This window comes from Balaenoptera ricei, chromosome 11 (genome assembly GCF_028023285.1).
Source record: "Balaenoptera ricei isolate mBalRic1 chromosome 11, mBalRic1.hap2, whole genome shotgun sequence".
In the NCBI taxonomy this organism is placed as follows: Eukaryota; Metazoa; Chordata; class Mammalia; order Artiodactyla; family Balaenopteridae; genus Balaenoptera; species Balaenoptera ricei.
Genome location: NC_082649.1, coordinates 45381002 through 45401371, shown reverse-complemented (window position 1 = coordinate 45401371; position 20370 = coordinate 45381002). Strand labels below are relative to the sequence as shown.

At 38.8% G+C, this 20370-nt stretch overlaps 1 protein-coding gene across 2 annotated transcripts in view; it reads right to left on the bottom strand.

Moving 5' to 3' along the window:
• Positions 1-20370, bottom strand: part of PRIM2 (DNA primase subunit 2) — a 313191-nt gene that overhangs the window by 45869 nt on the left and 246952 nt on the right. For both annotated transcript variants that reach the window (XM_059937545.1, XM_059937546.1), the window contains exon 11: positions 5693-5819. In XM_059937545.1, coding sequence (XP_059793528.1) covers positions 5693-5819 — 127 coding nt within the window. The remainder of the gene's footprint in view (positions 1-5692; positions 5820-20370) is intronic.

Sequence of the window (20370 nt, the reverse complement as noted above, 5' to 3'; positions counted from 1 at the left end):
AAAAACCCAATCCAAAAATGGGCAGAAGACCTAAATAGACATTTCTCCAAAGAAGATATACAGATTGCCAACAGACACATGAAAGAATGCTCAACATCATTAATCAATAGAGAAATGCAAATCAAAACTACAATGAGATATCATCTCACACCGGTCAGAATGGCCATCATCAAAAAATCTAGAAACAATAATGCTGGAGAGGGTGTGGAAAAAAGGGAACACTCTTGCACTGTTGGTGGGAATGTAAATTGATATAGCCACTATGGAGAACAGTATGGAGTTTCCTTAAAAAACTGAAAATAGAACTACCATATGACCCAGCAATCCCACTACTGGGCATATACCCTGAGAAAACCATAATTCAAAAAGAGTCATGTACCAAAATGTTCACTGCAGCTCTATTTACAATAGCCAGGACATGGAAGCAACCTAAGTGTCCATCATCGGATGAATGGATAAAGAAGATGTGGCACATATATACAATGGAATATTACTCAGCCATAAAAAGAAATGAAATGGAGGTATTTGTAGTGAGGTGGATGGAGTTAGAGTCTGTCATACAGAGTGAAGTAAGTCAGAAAGAGAAAAACAAATACCGTATGCTAACACATATATATGGAATCTAAGGGGAAAAAAAAAAAAAGGTCATGAAGAACCTAGGGGTAAGATGGGAATAAAGACAGAGACCTACTAGAGAATGGACTTGAGGATATGGGGAGGGGGAAGGGTAAGCTGTGACAAAGTGAGAGAGTGGGATGGACATATATACACTACCAAACGTAAAATAGATAGCTAGTGGGAAGCAGCTGCATAGCACAGGGAGATCAGCTCAGTGGTTTGTGACCACCGAGAGGGGTGGGGTAGGGAGGGTGGGAGGGAGGGAGATGCAAGAGGGAAGAGTTATGGGAACATATGTATATGTATAACTGACTCATTTTGTTAAAAAGCAGAAACTAATACACCATTGTAAAGCAATTATACTCCAATAAAGATGTTTAAAAAAAATAAAAAACAGAAGAAACAAACCACCTCAGAAGCAGGGAAGCTGGTGTTATTTTGACAAATGACAGAAAGAAAACAGAACTTGACAACTCCTACTTTGTTTCTATCTTCCACATCAAAGGGAACAATCTTCCAAACTGGAAAGGGCTGGACTCACAAGGTAACTGAAGATGAAGTGAATGTAGACACAACTAATGCTGATTCCAGCAAAGTGTTGAACAGAACTTCCCAGCACACATTTGTGGAAGGGATGGATAAACAGTGTGGAATACAGTTCTACCTACATCGACTCATGACTGGCTGAACAACCCCATTCCAGGCAGTGCTGGTTAATGAAATAGGTCAACCTAGGGACTACAGAGGTTTGCAAACTACACAAATCTAAAAGGATAGAGACTTCTGGTTTGCATTCTGGCACAGAAAGAGCTTAGAAGTTGTCACTCCATCCTAAAAGTAAAAAGCTGAACAGACTGAAAAATCAACAACTCCTCTCAGATCTGTCAAAGAAATGAGGTCACAGGGCAAACCACTGTCCCCAAAATTGGAGGGAGAGGCAGACACAGAGAATCACAACAAACCAGAGCAGAAATCTCTGTAGGAACCAGCACTGGGGTAGGAAAACCTAACCTGTAACTGACAAATTTCTGGAGTCTCTGTGTGGACAAGTCTGAAAGTTAGAAGGTCCAGGGAGACCAGTCAGAGGAGGGCCACACTTTGAGGCTGAACTTCAGGGGCTCTACCAGGTGCTCACAGCAAGTAACAGAGAAATCCCCTCATGCTCCAGCACGGGGGTAAGCACAGGTACCATTTTAAATACTCTGGAGCACTCTGCTCTTCTTAGCAAGGCCGCCCTCAGGAGAAACTATTTTACCAGAGCCGGACCTACCTGGGGGAAGAGAAATGCCCAGCTCCAGCCTCCTCTGGCCGTCCCGTCCCCCCAAAGGGAGGAAGCTGAGAATCACTGTTGAAGTTCACAGCCCACAGCCACAGGCTCACTAAACACTGAGACCCAATTACCCAATCCAACACTATAGGCACCCCCTCTGCTCACCACTGCATCACTACAGGCCTACGTACTGGAGTTCCTCACGTCTACCTTTCAACAAAAAATAACAGTGTGAAGAGACTGAAAACGTGTCAGAATTAGAGCCAGATAAGGCAGGGATACTGGAGTTATCAGACTGGGAATCTAAATTAACTATGATTAATATGCTGAGGGCTCTACTGGAAAAAGTAGACAACATGCAAGAACAGATGTGTAATGTAAGCAGACAGATGGAAATTCTAAGGAAGAATCAAAAAGAGATGCAAACACTGTAAAGAGAAATGAAGAATGCCTTTGATGGGCTTATTAGCAGACACGGCTGAGGAAAAGATCTCTGTGCTTGAGGATATGTCAATAGAAACTTCAAACCCAAAAAAACAAAAGGAAAAACAACAAGAACAGAATAGCCAAGAACCGTGAACAACTATGAAAGGTGTAACATATGAGAATGGGAATACCAGAAGGAGGAGAGAGAGAGAAAGAAACAGAAGCAATAATGACAGAGAATTTCCCCCAAATTAATATCAGACACCAAACCACAGACCCAGGAAGCTCAGAGAACACCAAGCAGGATAAATGCCAAAAAAAGGCAGCTAGGCATATTATATTCATACTTCAGAAAATCAATAACAAAGAAAAATCTTGAAAGAAGCCAAAGGGGAAACACCTTACCTACAGAGAAGCAAAGAAAATAATTATATCTAACCTATCCTCAGAAACTGTGCAAGAAGAGAGTGGAGTGAAACAGTTAAACTGCTGAGAGAAAAAAATCCCTCAAACCCAGAATTCTGTACCCTGCAAAATTCTCCTTCAAAAGAGGAGAAATAAGGATTTTCTCTGACAAACAAAAATTCAGGAAATCTGTTGCCAGACCTGCAGGGCAAGAAACATTAAAAGAAGTTCTTCAAAGAGAAATAAAATGATACAAACCAGAAATTCAGATCTACCCAAAGAAAATTTGAACATCAGAGAATGATAAGGAAAGGTAATATAAAAACTTTTATTTTCCTTATTCATAACTAATCTGACAGATAACAGTTTGTTCAAAGTAATGGGAACAGTGTATTCTGTTATGCATGTTTATGTACATATCTGTGTGTGGTTATATATTCTTAAGTATAAATGAAATGAATGACAGAATGATACAAGGGAAGTAGAAATATTCATTATTATAAGGTACTTGCATTACTTATGTGTGATGTGGTGATTTGAAAAGAGAGTTGGATTAGTTGTACATATATAGTGAAAACTCTTTAAAAAATAAAACTAATTTAAAAAGTAACAAAAGAAATACAATAGATATGCTAAGAAGAGAAAAAAATGGAATCATATAAAATGCTCAGTTAAAACCACAAAAGGCAGAAAATGTGTGGAAGACAAAAACAGAAACAAAGAATAAGGGCAACAAATAAAAAACAGTAAAAAATATGGCAGCCATTAATCCAACTATATCAATCATTACTTTAAATGTCAGTGGTCACCAATTAAAAATAGATTGTCAGAATGGATCAAAACAAGACCCAACCGTATGTTGTATACAAGAAAGCCACTTTAAAGACACATATGGATTGAAAGTAAAGACAGAGAAAGATACACCATGTTAACACAAATCAAAGAAAGTGGGAGTATCTATGTTACTTTCAGACAGAGCAGAGTTCAGAGAATGGGAGCTTATGCAGGATAAAAAGGGGCATTACGTAACGATAAGGGGTGAATACTCCAAGAAGACATCACCATCCGTAATGCGTATGCACTTAACAACAGAGCATCAAAACACATCAGGGAAAACCTGACAGAATTGCAAGGAGAAGTGCTGACTCCACTGCTGGACTCCACCTCCATCAAGCTGGACAGATCCCGCAGATGGAGAATCTGCAACAACACAGTGAGCTCACGAGCACCATCATTCCGGGACAGAAATGATATCCACAACTGGCTACACCCAACAGCGGCAGACAGCACATCCTCAGCTCATAGGGACAAGCCCTCTGCTGCGGGCCATGCTGACATGGGGACAGCTGAGCAAGTGTGGGGCAGAGGGCACCCGGGATCTCTCTATACCTCCTGCTCAGTACTGCTGTGATCCTAAAACTGCTCCACAAAAATAAAGCTTATTCACTTAAAGAAAGGGTAGATCAATGTGTCTAAAAAACAATACGAGCTCGTTGAGGGTCTGCTAAGTACAGTGGTCCCTCAGCATCCACAGAGGACTGGTTCTGGGACCTGCCCGGGATACCAAAGTCTGCAGGTACCCAAGTCCCACAGTTGGCCCTCTGTATCCGAGGTTCCACATCCTCAGATTCAGCCAACCTCGGATCGTGTAGTACTGTATATATTTGTTGGAAAAAATCTGCGTGTAAGATGGACCCATGCAGTTCAAACCCCTGCTGTTCAAGAGTTAGCTGTGTATTATTTTCTAGCTGATAGAGTTTAAATTAAAAACAAAGTAAAACAAACAGAATGGACCAGAATAAATAAGATACAATAACAAGAAGAAGAAATATAAAATCCTGTCTTTAAGCTAATAAAAATCAACTAAGTAAGTGCTGAATGTGAGGACTTGTAAACCGACAGAAGAACCACTGGGAGTTTCACTTGGCCAAGCTCAGTGTAAGTTACTCCCTGGTGTGGCCACTGGGAAAAGCTACAGACTTTCTCACCACAAGTATCTGGTCAGTTGTTTTCAAAGTTTAGAAGACATCAAAATCACCCAGAGAACTAGCAAATAAATCTGAGTTTATGCGTCTGAGGGTTGAGCCTGAGCCTGTATTTCTAAAAGTTCCGTAAGTGCCTGACACGAGCGGTGAAAACCGCTCACTGTGTGTTCCAGGACTGGCCACCTTTGCATCTACTAAATGCTAATGCTCTGGACACATGAAGCATCTTTCTTAAAATTCCATTTGAGATTTCTTTGATCTTTAACAGCCTGCAACTGTGTGATCTTCTAAAAAAGAATTTCATTTAAGATGCTAAAACAAGAAAAAGTTTTGACACAGATTGCAGTCAGCTTTGGTAATCTAGAAAATTTAACTAATATGGACTATTAAATCATCCTCTCACATACCAGACAAGTGAGGAGCTTTTCAAGGTATGCTCAGAGAACTATTTTAGAAAAAAGGTGTTAAACTCAGAAATCTACAGAAAACAGATTAACTTTCTTTTTAACCTACAACTTAGGCAAATTGATAGATGTTTGAAACCGTGACTTGTTAAATCCCTCAATCTTTGTTAATCAGATGATAGTAATGAGAATAAAACACACTCTCTCAGTAGTCTTTGAAAATTAATCAATCTACTGTTCCAAAATTCGAGGCACTCAATTTTAAAAAGCTTTGAAGAACTCGCATCAGCCTTCTAAGACACATGCAGAACAGGAGAAAGAGAATAGCAGGTGAAGGGGACGGAGGACTAAAGAGCCCAGTCCAGCACAAAGTGGAGAACAGCAGAACCGCTTTCTTATGCTGACCCAGCCCAATAATAAGACATACCACTAGAAGCTAGTGGAGCTCTGGCTTGACCTGATGACCGACACAAGCTACAAACCCGTTCCCCTTAGTAATGCAAAAATCATTCCACTGTTTCAGTGTTTCCTACAGAGCTCCTGGGTTTCTGTATATCACAGACACATCCAGAGGAAGCACTTACCATGATAATCCCCTTGGCTTGGTGGATTGGTTAGGATAATCTTCAGGCAACTGTAAGGCGTATAGTCTGTCCTCTTGCCTTCCTTTCCAAAGCTATGACGGATATTGTAAGAGTAGCCTTTATCAAACTGATTAGAGGAAAAAGAAAGAAGAGACAAAGTAAGCCAGCATTGTACTGGTGGTGTCAACAGTGCCTGCTGGAACCGAAGAGCACAAAGTGATTTTTCTAAAATAAATTTAGCATTCACAGGCAGATGTATATTTATACCAATATAACATTTGGGTCCTTTACAGGTTTTTAAAGGTGCAAAACTTAAAGGAAACACATTTCTCAGGTTAGAGACAGCTTATGTTTATATGTTTAAAGATGAGGATAATCCTTTCCTGAGAAGAATAATCAATTAGCTCATTTCTTGGTTTGATTCCAAAGATCATGCTAGATGTAAATCATCTTCTCTACCCCCTTTATCCTAGCCTTCCCTGAATTCCCACATCCTGCCTATTCTACTTTTGAAGTGTCTCCTAACTAATTAATGCCTTCCTCTGGATTTTCACTATACAAAACAAGCTGACAGCAAATGCTTGATGAAGGAACTACTGTGATTGCCTCCTGCCTGGAATTCCTGACTCATGTTCAAAACGCAAGGTAATGACATAGGAAGGACTTTGAAATGGGTGGGATAAGAAGAAAAAAGGAACCCATATTTATTGAAAGGCTCAGTATAGTGGGTCTAAACTGTCTAATACTTTAAGGAAAGCAGGACAGAGAATCAGAATAAGAGATGGGAAAATACTGTGGGTTTTTATGGGTGAGATTTTTTTTTCATTGAAGTATAGTTGATTTACAATGTTGTGTTAGTTTTTGGTATACAGTGAAGTGATTCAATTATACATATATATATATATATATATTCTTTTTCAGATTCTTTTCCACTATAGGTTATTACAAGATATCAAATATAGTTCCCTGTGCTATATAGTAGGTCCTTGTTGCTTAGGGGTGAGATTTTTAAATTTGAGGCTATAATTTACATTTAGTGAAATGCACAGATCTCAGGTCTACAGTTTGATGTAACACATACCCCCATCAAGAGACAGCATGTTTCCACCATCCAAGAGCCCCCCTGAGCCCCTTCTCAGCATTCTTCCCCACCCTCCACACCCAGAAGCAACTATTGGTCTGACTTTTGTCACCGTGGCTTTAGCTATTCTATAACTTCACATAAATGGAATTGTACAGTCTTAAGTATTTTGTGTCTGACTTTTTCATGTCTTTTCATGTTTTTGAGACTGATCCATGCATGACATGTATCGTCACATATATCAGCAGATTGTTCCACTGTATGAATATACCAGGTAGTTTATCTAGTCTCCTGCAGATGGACACCTGGGCTTTTCCAGTTTGGGGCTGTTATCAATAAAGCTACCATGCACATTCTTGCAGATGACTTTTGTGGACATTATTTTCATTTCTCTCAGATAAATACACAGGAGTAGAACTGCTGCTAACAATTTTCCAGAATGGCTGTACTATTTTATACCCCATCAGCAATGCATGAGAGTTCCACATTCTCCCCAAAGTGTGGTGGTGTCAATTTCATTCATTTTAGCCATTCTAACAGACGGGTAGTGGCATCTCATTCTGCATTTCCCTGATGACAAACACTGTTGAGTACTTTTTCACGTGCTTTCTTGGCTGTGATATGCCTTATTTTGTAAAGTGTCTGTTCAAGTCTTTTTAGAAACTGGGTTGACAATTATTCCATTGAAAGAATTCTTCATATATTCTGGATACAAACCTGTTATCAGATATAGGTGTTACAAATATTTTCTCAGTCTGTGGCTTGTCTATTTTCTTGATGTTACTTTTTGACAAGATGAGCAGATGTTTTTATTTTTGATGAATGCTAATTAAATCACGTTTTTATGGCAGTGCTCTCTGTGCCCTCTCTAAGATAGGTTGCAGAGATATTCTGTATTGTCCTTTAGAAGCCATAATGTTTTAGCTTTTCAGTCTAGGTCCTGATTCATCTAGAGTTAATTTTTGTGTGTTCTCTTTTTATCCCCTGTAGGGAAAGAAAAATATTTTTCCCTCTACCCTCCTAGGTTAAATGGCTGGGGCCCATGAATCAAACTGATAAAAGACAGATTAACAAGGAAAAAAAACCCCACTTAATTACATTTGTACATAAGTACATGTACAAAGAGATACGACTCAAGGAGGTAGGCTGATGACTGAAGCTTAAACATCGTCTTAGGCTAAATCAAGGAAAAGGGGTTTAGGGATTCTGGGTTGGGGTAGCAAGTTTTGAGAAGGGGAGGGGAGGAAGTACAGGGTAGATAAGGGTTGGCTTGTTCTGCAGATAAGACTTGGGTAGCTTTCTTCCTGGTACAGAGATATCATTACAAATGTAAATTTCCTTTACAAGAGGGGAAATTTATACTGTATCCTTAGGCAGTTAGGGGAGGTAGAGAGCTTTTCCTGCATCTGCTCGTCCTTTAGCTCAAAATAATCCTTATGCCTGCCAACTGGAAATTGTCACTTGCCATCTGCCTCTACAAGGATGAGGTCACTGGCCACTGCAGTTGCTGACCTTCAACACCCCTTGAAAGGAGTTCAGGGCTGAGATCAGGAAGGAGGCACTCTGTGCTCTGGTATAACTGTGAACAAGCCTTCAGATAGTTAGATACTCTCAGGTAAAGATTTTATGAGCCTAATTTTATGAGCCTAATTTCTTGCATCTTCCTCATGATGAGCAGCAACCTTCTGCTGAAATGTGTGCTTGATTGCATGTACCCCCATCACTAAAATCACATACATACTGACCTCCCCCCACCTCTTTGGAGCAGTTCCTCAGAGCTATCTGAGAGGCGGTCTCCCAGGCTATAGTTCTCATTTTGTCCCCAATAAAACTTAACTCTCAACTCTCACATTGTGCATTTTTTTCAGTCATCATGCCAAAGTAGCGTATTTTGGATGGCATATCCAGTATCCTTCACCCCCATGTGAATTGGATAACACTTTTTCTAACACCGTTTACTGAAGATATTTTATTCCCTTGCTCTATAGTTCCATACTTTTGCTGATGCCACGCTGTTTTCTTTACAAAATCTTTAAAGTAAGTCTCAAATTCAGATAATGTAAGTCCTCCTGCTTTGGTTTTTTTCAATATTATTTTGGCTATTTTATGTCTTTGCATTTCCATATAAATTTCAGAATCAGTTTATCAATTTCTACTTAAAAAAAAAAAAAAAAGGACTGCTGGAATTTTCAGCAGTCAGTAGCTTACAGTTTTATAACTACCTATCTGCCCACAAGCAATCAAGCAATCTACAACCAGGAAAACAAACGGCATTTCAACTAACAGAAAACTTTCAAGAAAGAAAATTTTCAAATTAGCATTAAATTTCACTGGTGAAAACAAGAATGTTAAAAGTTCCAGCAAACATATTTTATGGACAACTTCTATTTGTTTAGTCATAAGCATTAACTATAATCAATCTCCTTGTGCAAACTTTTAGGTATGAATTGAATTTAATTAGACATAAGATTTCTGTACATGCATCAGAAAACACTGAAAGAACTTTTCGGTCAGCCATTATGTTAAAGTAATGAAAAGCTACTCTCTCTAAAGGAAGAAAAGCTGTAATTATTATCTTTCCCCTCCCTTTCCTTTCCAATTTACTTCCCGCTTATGTGTACATATGTCTAAAATTTGGACCTTACTAAGCTTTCGGGCTATTCACGTATTTATCATACAAACTGTCTTCTCTAGTTTTCAGACTGGCAAACTCTTGAAATATTGTGTAGAAGGTACATTTATTGGGTAATGTTTTTTAGGGAACACTTTCCAGGTGTCCACATTCACAACTCAAAGGAACAACTGTAAGACTCACATGGGAAAAGGGGGTGAGAACCAGGTGGAAACACTCTTTTCCACCTTGGCTCCTCCATTCCACTCCAGGCAGCAATGGGAAATGCCAGAAAATCAACACCAGGCCTGAAGGCGGTTGAGTGGAAGTTGGCAACCTTCCAAATTAGTCCTGTGGCACTGAAATCTGCATTTCTGCTCAAGTCAGCAGTGAATTATTTTCAGGGCCACTATGTTACCAGTGGAACTCAAGAAACATGATGAAGCAGGCGCATCCTCATCCTGCTCCTACCCATCTCTTTTGGAGTCTCCCTCACAAGTCTACCTCCCACCCCAGCTCCACCTGGGGCCCAGCGACTGCATCTTATTACATTTCTTATAGTATTTACACCCAAATCCTCTCAGAGGTCATGAGTAAACCTCTAATTGCCATGAGCAGTGCATGGTCCTCCTTCGAAGAAAGTCTATCCTACCAAGAAAAGCCCGCAGACCAAGTATTACTCCCACTGTCAGAACATCAAAACCTGCCTTTCATAAGTCAAGCTTAGCTTGCACAGTAAAGTGAGAATGGTTGCAAACCAAGTGTCCTTCAGAGAGAGATTTATATTCAAAAAGGAAAATCTTCTTGACCTAAGTGAGGCAAAACAACCATATATATGTGGGCAGAGAACAGGATAAGTATATGGTAATTTTTAACAGAGACATTTTCAATCCCTTTTTAGTGAGTTGTTTCCTACCCACAAGAATTTGGAATTCTAATTTACATATTTAAAAACACACAGAGGGCAGGTCTGCCAACTACAAAGGGCCCTCCTTCAATGCCCAGATCCAGCATCCCACACATCATCACGAGGGACCCCAGGAAGTTTAGTTGCCACAAGTGCCAACAGGAAGGTACAGCTCAGCAGCAGGGCCACACGTGTAAACAGACCTGCACTTGGGGAAGGACGTGAAACCACCCATGGTCTCTCCTTGACACACATTCTTGCTGACTCTCCTACAGCTTGTGATCGTTGATTATCTCTTCTCTTGTCACTTCTCTAAAGCTTTACTTACAATGTTAATAAGCAGAATGCATGCCATAGGCATTTAATACTTAATGCCCACCCTTTAAGGGCTTACTTACGAAATTACTCAATTATTTGTAAAACTAATTCTGTAATCAGTCACCTACAGATTGCAAATAGTTCTCTTTAACTCTTAACTTTAGCCACAGTTTAACTCTTTGAGGTCACTGGAACATCATATACATTCTAACCAAACAACACACTGAAGGAGACTTAGAGACCAAAGGCTGATAGTTAAGACAAGTGCTTTAAGTCAAATACCTGAGTTTAAATCTTGTCTCTACCACACGTTAGCTGTGTGACCTTGGGCAGGTGACTCATCGTCTTCTTAACAATTCCCTTACACAGTATATAAAGATAAAGGAGTAATACTTCACATGCAGGGCTGGTGTGAAGATGAGCTAATAGCTCATCTTCATAAAGCACGTGGCATAGCTTCTAGCACAGAATAAGCTTTGAATTGAATATATTTTTGAGTTATCAATATCAAAAAAACAACCCAATCAAAAAATGGGCAGAAGACCTAAACAGACATTTCTCCAAAGAAGACATACAGATGGCCAACAAGCACATGAAAAGATGCTCAACATCGCTCATCATCAGAGAAATGCAAGTCAAAACTACAGTGAGGTATCACCTCACGCTGGTTAGAATGGCCATCAGCAAAAAGTGTGAAAACAACCAATGCTGGAGAGGGTGTAGAGAAAAGGGAACCCTCCTACACCATTGGTGGGAATGTAAACTGGTTCAGCCACTATGGAGAACAGTATGGAGGTTCCTTAAAAAGTTAAAAATGTTCACATCCTATTCCCTTTTCATGGAGAACATTTTCAGTTCTAGACTCGAGAACATGCATATTTTCTTTCCTTCAAATTTCCCCTGAGGCAGCGTCACGCTAAAATTTTAAAATTTTGATTCCCCACTTTGTTAGAAAATGAAAACTAGTGAAATGCTAAAAATCCACAGAAAAAGTATTGAATAAAATGATCCTATGTAATTTTATAAGGTAGTTGATTAAGCAGATCACTTTCAGTGGAGCCAATAGATCAAAAGAAAGATCAGCTGTGTATCAAAAACCTGCCATAATCCTCAGAGGGAAGTGGAGAGCTTTGTGTTCATGAATGCAGGTGGTGTGGGGTTAGTGGGTTGGTTTGTCTCTTTCGTATTCTGCTATAAGGACTGTACCCAAACGGACTCAGAAAACAAGACTTGATGGTCTTCTGTGACCTGGGGCTCTGTGATCTCCATCATTCTAACTGTATCTATTCATTCAGATATTAAATAAAGAACATCATTTCTAAATTCCTAATGGAGAATTTAGTATAATTGTACTACTGTTTTTAGCAATAAAACCAAAGTTATGCTTAGTGATGTTTCAATAGTAATAGCTTACATTTCCACAGATATTTAGTGGTGACGAAATGATTCTTCTTAGACCCTTTACTACTTGTAAGGTATGGAAGTTAGGTATCCCTATTTTATAAATATGCAAACTAAGATTTCAAGAGGTCAAATGATTAGTTATTTCAATTACTTAGTAGAAAAGAGATGGAATTAAAAATCTTAGTCTTTTACTTTCTAGAAACTACTACAAAATTATAAATGGAGAAAATTAATAAATAAATACAGGCAACTGTCAGTTATCCATGGCTAACATGCATCTGTGGGCTGCTTCCCTGCTGTCACTCAGCTGCTTCAGGGACATCTGAAAATCACACTGAACCACAGTTAAACAAAATGTTTCTGATTCTACTGTATACCAGGGAAAGGAGTCTACTCTCAGAGAAATGGTAACTCTAACAAGCCACTCACATAGCATTTATTTAATTCCTAATTAACCATGATTTTAGAATCATTAAAAATGGTAAATTTGAAGTTAACCATCTGAAATGAAGAAACACTAAAAAGTTTTCATCATGCTTCCAAATTACCAGGCACTCTTTTTTTTTTTTTTTTAATAAATCTATTTATTTAGTTATTTTTGGCTGGGTTGGGTCTTCATTGCTGCACGTGGGCTTTCTCTAGTTGCAGCGAGCGAGGGCTACTCTTCCTTGCGTTGCGCACAGGCTTCTCATTGCAGTGGCTTCTCTTGTTGCAGAGCACAGATGGGCTCTAGGCGCATGGGCTTCAGTAGTTGTGGCATGTGGGCTCAGTAGTTGTGACTTGTGGGCTCTAGAGCGCAGGCTCAGTAATTGTGGCGCACAGGCTTAGTTGCTCTGCAGCACGTGGCATCTTCCTGGACCAGGGCTCGAACCCATGTCCCCTGCATTGGCGGGTGGATTCTTAACCACTGCGCTACCAGGGAAGCCCTAGGCACTCTTGATATTTGTCCCCTCTACCATTCTAGGTGGCACACGACAAGGAACTGGGGTACAAGATCAGGGAAAAGGGGGTATGAAAGCAGAGAGGAAGGATGCAGTACACAGCATCGCTCACCTCCCTGGCACCTGCACCTGGAGTTTCAGCAAATGTAGCTTCCTCATCAGTCGGAATTTAAGAGCTGGAGCAGGCGTCAGCCAGCATCTAATGCAGCCCTGAGGGTGTAGGAAAGCAAGGAGCAGGGGGTTTAGTCCTCAACCACAGGGGGAGTGAGGGAAAGAACCCTTGTCTCTGCACTGCCTACTTTGCGTACTTCTCGGTCTAGGCTGTAACCAAGGCCAGCGTGAAGCCTAGCAAACTGCAGCTGTTCACGAGGCTGAACCACTGAGCATCTTCCTTGTACATATGCTCATCAGATCGCCCCACCAGAGGACCGAAAGCAAATCTTATACTGATCATTCTGCTAGTTTTCAGTGACAAAGGAGAGTTGGCAAATTCCCATCGCTAAATACCATATCTTAACATTATTTAAATAGAGGCCTTGACAATTCAACTGAGAGGAGATGGGCTGGGAGAATTGTGAGGTGGGTCACTAATCAGCCTTTAATCACCTTAAACAACAAGGCCCTACTGTACAGCACAGGGAACTATATATTCAGTATCTTGTAATAAACCATAATGGAGAAGAATATGAAAAAGAATGTGTGTGTGTATACATATATATATATTTAAAAAACCGAATCACTTTGCTGTACACCTGAAACTAATACAACACTGTAAATCAACCATACTTCAATTAAAAAAAAAAAAACAGAAAAAAAGATCTCCAACTGTTCAGCCAGTTTGCCTGATACTAGGAAAGGACAGATTAGTGATAGCATTTTCAGCATCCCACCTGAAATGCTTGTTTTAGAAAATCTGCTTTATTCACTGGTATGGATGCCACCAACATAACAGTGAATGAAAATTTATTAAAATTCCAAATATAATTTCCCAACATTTGAAGACAGAAACCACAGACAAACCTTCATTCACTAAATTAAAAGCATTTACTGAATCACATACTTATAGCCTAAAAGACTAAATTTAGTAGCCCTTAAAAGGTGGCCAACTTAGTCTCTATCTCACTGGTAGCTAAAGAGCCAACATCAAACAAACCCCAACAGAAAAGCAAAGGAGCAGGCTGCCTGATGCTCTGGTCCAAGACGAGCTGGCTCAGCCCACATAAACTGGTCTTTTCACTCACTGCAAACAAGAGAAGCAAACTGAAAACATTGTCGAAGCCTGCAATCAGCGACCACACAGAAGTGAGCTGATGAGAGCTTCTCACTGCTCAAGGAAAGGCTCCCTCTTCATAGATACAGTACTGATTTTTTACAAACATTTTGAAGTCAAAATAAACGTACATTTATTTAACTTCTGCTAGATTAGTTTTATCCTATTTACTCATTTTCCCATATTTAGTTTTTGTCAAAAATTTTTTCATACTTTGCTTTTCTACATTACGTTATCTGGGTACTTAATCCACAGTGTTAGTATTTTCTAGAACTGAATTTCTATTATGACAGAATTTTAAAGATCTAGCTTTATCATTAAAAAGATGTCTCAAGATACTGCTTATAACCTATTGTGCATATTATGTGCAATAAATCTAAGGTTCTGAAGAGCTGCCAGGATGACTGCAAAAATATAACTCTTACATCTTAACATCTTACAGATGTTAAGAAATATCTAAATATTTTTATAATAAACACTTAAATATTTACATATATAGATATATTTCAACGATATCTTTCTGGGTGCATAAAGGTTCAGAATTGTCATATATTCCTGGTGGAGTACACCTTTTATCAACATATAGAAATATAACTGTTTTCCTGTTTAATAGTTTTCTCTTGTACTGCATTTTGTACAATATTAATATTTTCACTCCAGTTTTCTTTTTGATTCCACTTGCTAGTACTCCCCTCTCCACCTTTCTTGTCAATCCTTCTGCATCAGTCTTGAAAAAATAGCAAATGGGTAACTGGCTACCCATGACCACCCTCTAGTGGTTACTCAGAGCATATGAAAACACTTTTTTCTATCAATGTCAAAAATGAATCAGACTCTCTACAAAAAAGACAAGATCTTTAGCACACTCTTACTTCCATCATAATTATAAAATTAGCTCCAGCATAATTAAGGATTCAATGATTTTCCCAGAGTCACAGTAATACAATTAATATTTCACTTATTCGATTCTATGTCATCTTCTAATCATCTAAGTTTGGCTACATAACAGACGACCAAAAGAAAAAATTACATTGGATTTTTAAAGGAAATAAATTATAGAATATATCATTCCCTGAAATGACAAAGGGCATGAGATAAAGTTTTAATTTACAGTGGGAAGCCAGATTTTTCCTCTACAATTTCAGGGACAAAAAGAAGATGAATATGGATCTGTTGCCTCCTGTTGTAGGCAAGTGTTTTCTTTCTTTTCTAAAGGTTAGGAACCAGTAATTCCCACTTGGCAAGACTGAATCCCCTAAGGCTGCATCTGGAGATCAAAAGAGAAATACACGAAATATTCTATGAAGAGTTATTAAAAGGTATTTTGAGGGACAGACGGCTGATTTATTTTTCAAGGGAATTAACAAGGCATTTTGGAGAACTGGTTGATTCTAGGACCAAGGCAGGGAAAACACAACAGGAGCCCAGAGCATATTGTGGTGCCAGAGAGGATGTGCTCAGAGAGCACGGGGCCTCCAGAGAGGCACCAGGACCAACCTGGGAGAGCGCCCGACGGCCAGAGCTGGAACAATGTGAGCAATAAAGTGAACACCAATAGTAATGAATTGCAGCCCGCAAAGTGCAATGTATAATTCACAGAGTAATGGACATGTACTGATATAAACAACTGACTAAATAAATAAACAGGGGAAGAAGAGACAGCTTTTCCTTACAGAAGAATTCAAACTGATAAGTGTAGAAGGACAGGGAAAAAGAAAATAACACTTAGAACATCATACTAATAATAGCTGCTGGCAAGATCCACCAAGGGATGCTAAAATTAGTGGGGCAACAGGATATTTACATGGTCTACAATATCTCCCCCAAGACACTTTGAGGAGAAAATAGTAACTCTACAGTGGAGAAGCCCAGCAGATAGCACCTGACCCAAGTGATCAAGGTTAATACCACCAGTAATAAATTATGTTGATATCACATGTCCCTGATACATTGCAATCAGTAGGGAGTATCACTCCTGTGGGATTCTTGCCAAAAATAGATAATTTCAATCTAAACATAAATAAACCCAAAATGAGAGATAACCTTACCAAAAAACTGCCCACTTCCCTGCAAAAACATCAAGGTCGCGAAAGACCAGGAAAGACAGAAACTGTCCCAGGTGCGATGCTGGGTGGGACCTCGAACAGCAAATGGACGTTAGTGAGAAAACTGGTGACGTCTGAACAAAATCTCCAGCTAACAGAGATTAGCTCTCTGATTAATCTCCAGTTAACCAACGTTAACTTGTTTGATTTGATAACTGTATAACAGTTATGTAAGATGTTATTTCCGGGGGAAGCTGGGTGGCACATGGAACTCTTGGTGCCATTTTTGCAATTTGTACATTTAAATTTTTTTCAACATAAAAAGTTTATATACCAGGCAATGGACTAGGCATAACACTGATTATCTCATTTGATTCTCCTAACAATTCTGCAAAATTAGTGTGACTATCTCTATTTTACAGCCTGGTAAATTGAGATTTGGAACTATTAAGTGAAATGTTCAAACGCACACAGTAAAACGTTGTGTCAGGACTGAAGCCACTTTACGAGTTACTCAGTGTCCATGTACTTTCCATCATGTTAGGATAAACACATGGAAATGCTCTTATCTACCCAGGAAACACAGGTCATCTCCTCTGAAACTAGATTAAAATTTTTAAATGCCAACAATGCTAAAAATAGCAGAAACTATTTTTAGAATTTAGTGTTAATTTTCAATTTGCTTAAAATATGTGGCATTAGGGAGAAAAAAAAAGGTTTTCTACCATAATACTAAAAGGCAAATGTCTATTTAAGTAAAGCCATTTTAATCTCCTGCAGTACCTAGCAAGTCTTGCAGAACTCCACAAACTACATTACACCATTATGCTTCCCGACATGAAGTATAACAAAGGGTGGTTGGTTATAAGGGTCGTTCAACTTTAACAGGCACAGGTGTTTTCTTAACTAGTTCACAGGTATCTAGCATGGAAAACTCAAGTGAATTTTCATACTTATTTCAGTGGGTTTTTCCCCTGGCAACATTATACCATTTACATATATAACCATAAAAGTATTATTTAATACAAAGAAGAAGAATATCAAACTCCAGGGAAATATCAGAGAAATAATAAAATATTCACAGTGGAGGAGAAACTTCCCTCTTTCCCCTTTTATTGATATGTTACAGGCACCACAGTAATGATAAGTTACTTCATCTTGTGAATTATGATTAAGAATCAGAATTAAAGTCTCAAAACAAAGTGGCTGCTTTCTCATAACCAAATATAACTAAACTGAATTACTGATGGATGGCGTCCTCAGCAATGTGGGAAGACAGCTCTGTCAAGGCAAGACTATGTAAATCTGCTGTATGGCTTCAGGTCATGTTTGCCTCTAACTTTGATGTGACATCTCATTAAGAGACTGAATTTATTTTGCCCTGCTGGGACATGCCAACAGGAAAGCACAACAAGACAAAACAGGAAGATGCATTTTTTCCCCAATTCCATCAACTTAAAAAATTTTAAAGCACATATTTTGAAATGTTAGAAGATGCTTTAAACAGCCCAACAAATCTCATCTATTCATTTGCAGGAATTTAATTTGAAAATGAACCTGTGAATGATATATTACAATGGACACGGTCAACAGAACAGCTGGGCAAAGACGAAATCAGGTAGTTTGATACAGTTCAACACAAAGTGTTTTGGGTTTTGTTCAAAACAAGATTTTGAAGTCTGTAGTAGCTTAATCAAGAAAAACAAAAACAAAACCAGAAGGCACACAGATTACATTAAACTATGAATATGAAAATGGCTATTATCCATATTTTATATGCAATTCTCACCTCTTTTAAAGAGTGAATTTTCAAACCACTCAGTGATTATTATCTCATTTATTTTCACCACATCACTGAAGTATGTAAGAACAGTTAACTTATTGCATTTCCTGATGGATACCTGAGTTCCCCAACAGCAAACCTGAAACCACAACCTAGCTCTGTTGATCCTGATCCGGAGCACGTTCACTGAATCCTAACACGTCTCAGCCACTCACCATGTGCAGTGAAGGACACAGAATAGCCTGGCCCCATGTATTAGAACAAACACATCACAGCTGTGTTTAGCGGCCTACCAGGCTCCATTCTCATGACTGGGTACATTTCAAAATTCAACACATAAAAATCACCATTTGGTGCTACAGAAATTACTGTCTTATTTATTGGCTCTATTATCTTAACAGAGAAAGAGAGAGAGAGAGAGAGAGAATCTTGAGCTAGGTCACAGATCCATGATCCTTCTGGCTGTGATTTCTATCTACAGGGCAGACCACATAATATCTAGGTGTACTGTTTATTCACCTATTTGGCATCCGAGTGGAGGCGTAGTGAAGGCAGTTAGATATCCTAGATAAAGAGAGGTCTGGCTGGAGAACCCATTAGAATGTCAACTCCATGAAGGCAGGAATGGTGTCCACTTTGCTAACTTCCGTGCCTTCAGCTCCCACAACACCTGGCAAATGCCAGAGGCCCTGTAAATACTAAGTGGGACCAAATGCAATTGCTATAACATTACATATGTTTGTTCTATGTAAATGGCAACTTCATATGGTTCCATCTAATACTTATCAAATAGATGATAAACTGTAATTTTTCATTTCCATCTGTCTTCTGGGCATGAGCTAGAAAAAGAATGGCAGCAGCAGAGTGGAGGTGCCGAAGGTGGTCCTTGTTCCTCAAAGACCTCTGGGGTCTCGGGCTCCCTGTTCACGCCTAGTGCATTATAGGCACTGAAGAAACATTTATTGTTAGTGGTGATGATGCCAGTAATTACCTTTTCCTGATATCTCCTGTAAGTAATTACTAGAAAGTTAAAGACAGCCATTTGTAAATTACACAAGCACTTGACTTTGAATACATTTACAATACCTTTCTGAGTACTATAATCACCACTTTATAGGAAAATAACTGAGTGACAGATGGATTATTTCTCCAAACCATAGCAAAAGAGTAGAGAAATAAACTCAAAGTCCCCAAATTCACTTCTGTGCTCAATTCATTACAACCTGCCTCTATCACCAACTATATAGAAATATTAGATATGTATAGTTATGCTCCTAAAGTAGTTAATGACATCAAGGGATTCTCCCCCTTTAACTGTTTCTATGCTACGTCACATTTAGAAACTTCTGAAAAAAAAATCCCATTGCTTATAACTTTGCCTGGATAGTTACCTAGGTAGATGTAGATTATCATGTGAAACACCTCTCTTACACACGCACACACAAATATGACCTTTAAAATATATATATGAATAATGCCTTAAATTACCATATTGCTACAAAAAATTTCTTGAGTAGCTATCTTTTTCAGTTTCTCATGCATAAATTCAGCATTTACTAGAAATTATCATTTTCCATTTCTGTTTTACAAAGAAAAGCAGTTCCAGAAATAAGAACTCCTGGTAAACATTAATTCAAACTTGATGATCTACATGACAAGGTAATAACAAAATATAAAGGTGTGGATAGCTGTGAAAATCTCAGCATGATACTCTGACATGACAACTTTTAGGAGCACAAGTCTACTGGCTATTTACTATGTAGATTAATTTTTTTTTTAAATCTGAAAGCTGCCTCTGGTATTCTATACAGCACACAAATGAGCAGAACAGTAATGAGAAGCATAACACATGTAAAATTACAGGAATAATAATATTTTGATGTGTGGCTTTAAGGAGTAATTTGTTGAATACAAATAATACCCAAATCAAGCGGGTGCACTTAATTTGTTTCTAAAGAAATAAAAGCACAGTATCACTTTCGAAACTTAAATAGTAGCAGATCATGAGAACCCTCTCACCAAGCAGCTGCAGCATCAGCTGATTTCTATAAACGCTGAAGAACGTGTTTTGTCTTCTAATACTACTAAATGATCCACATTTCACAACACTCGCTGCCCTGTGTTAGGGCAATGAATGTACTCGTCACGTGGTTTGGATTTCGCTTCCTCAGCTGTATAACATCCAATCCAGACTGTGAATTGTGATGGCAGGGACTTCTATTTCTGTAAATCTCTCTACCTTATGCCCACTACCCTTGATATTGAGGGTCTTCAGAAATTACAAATTAAATTCCATAGGTATGCACATAAAATAGCAT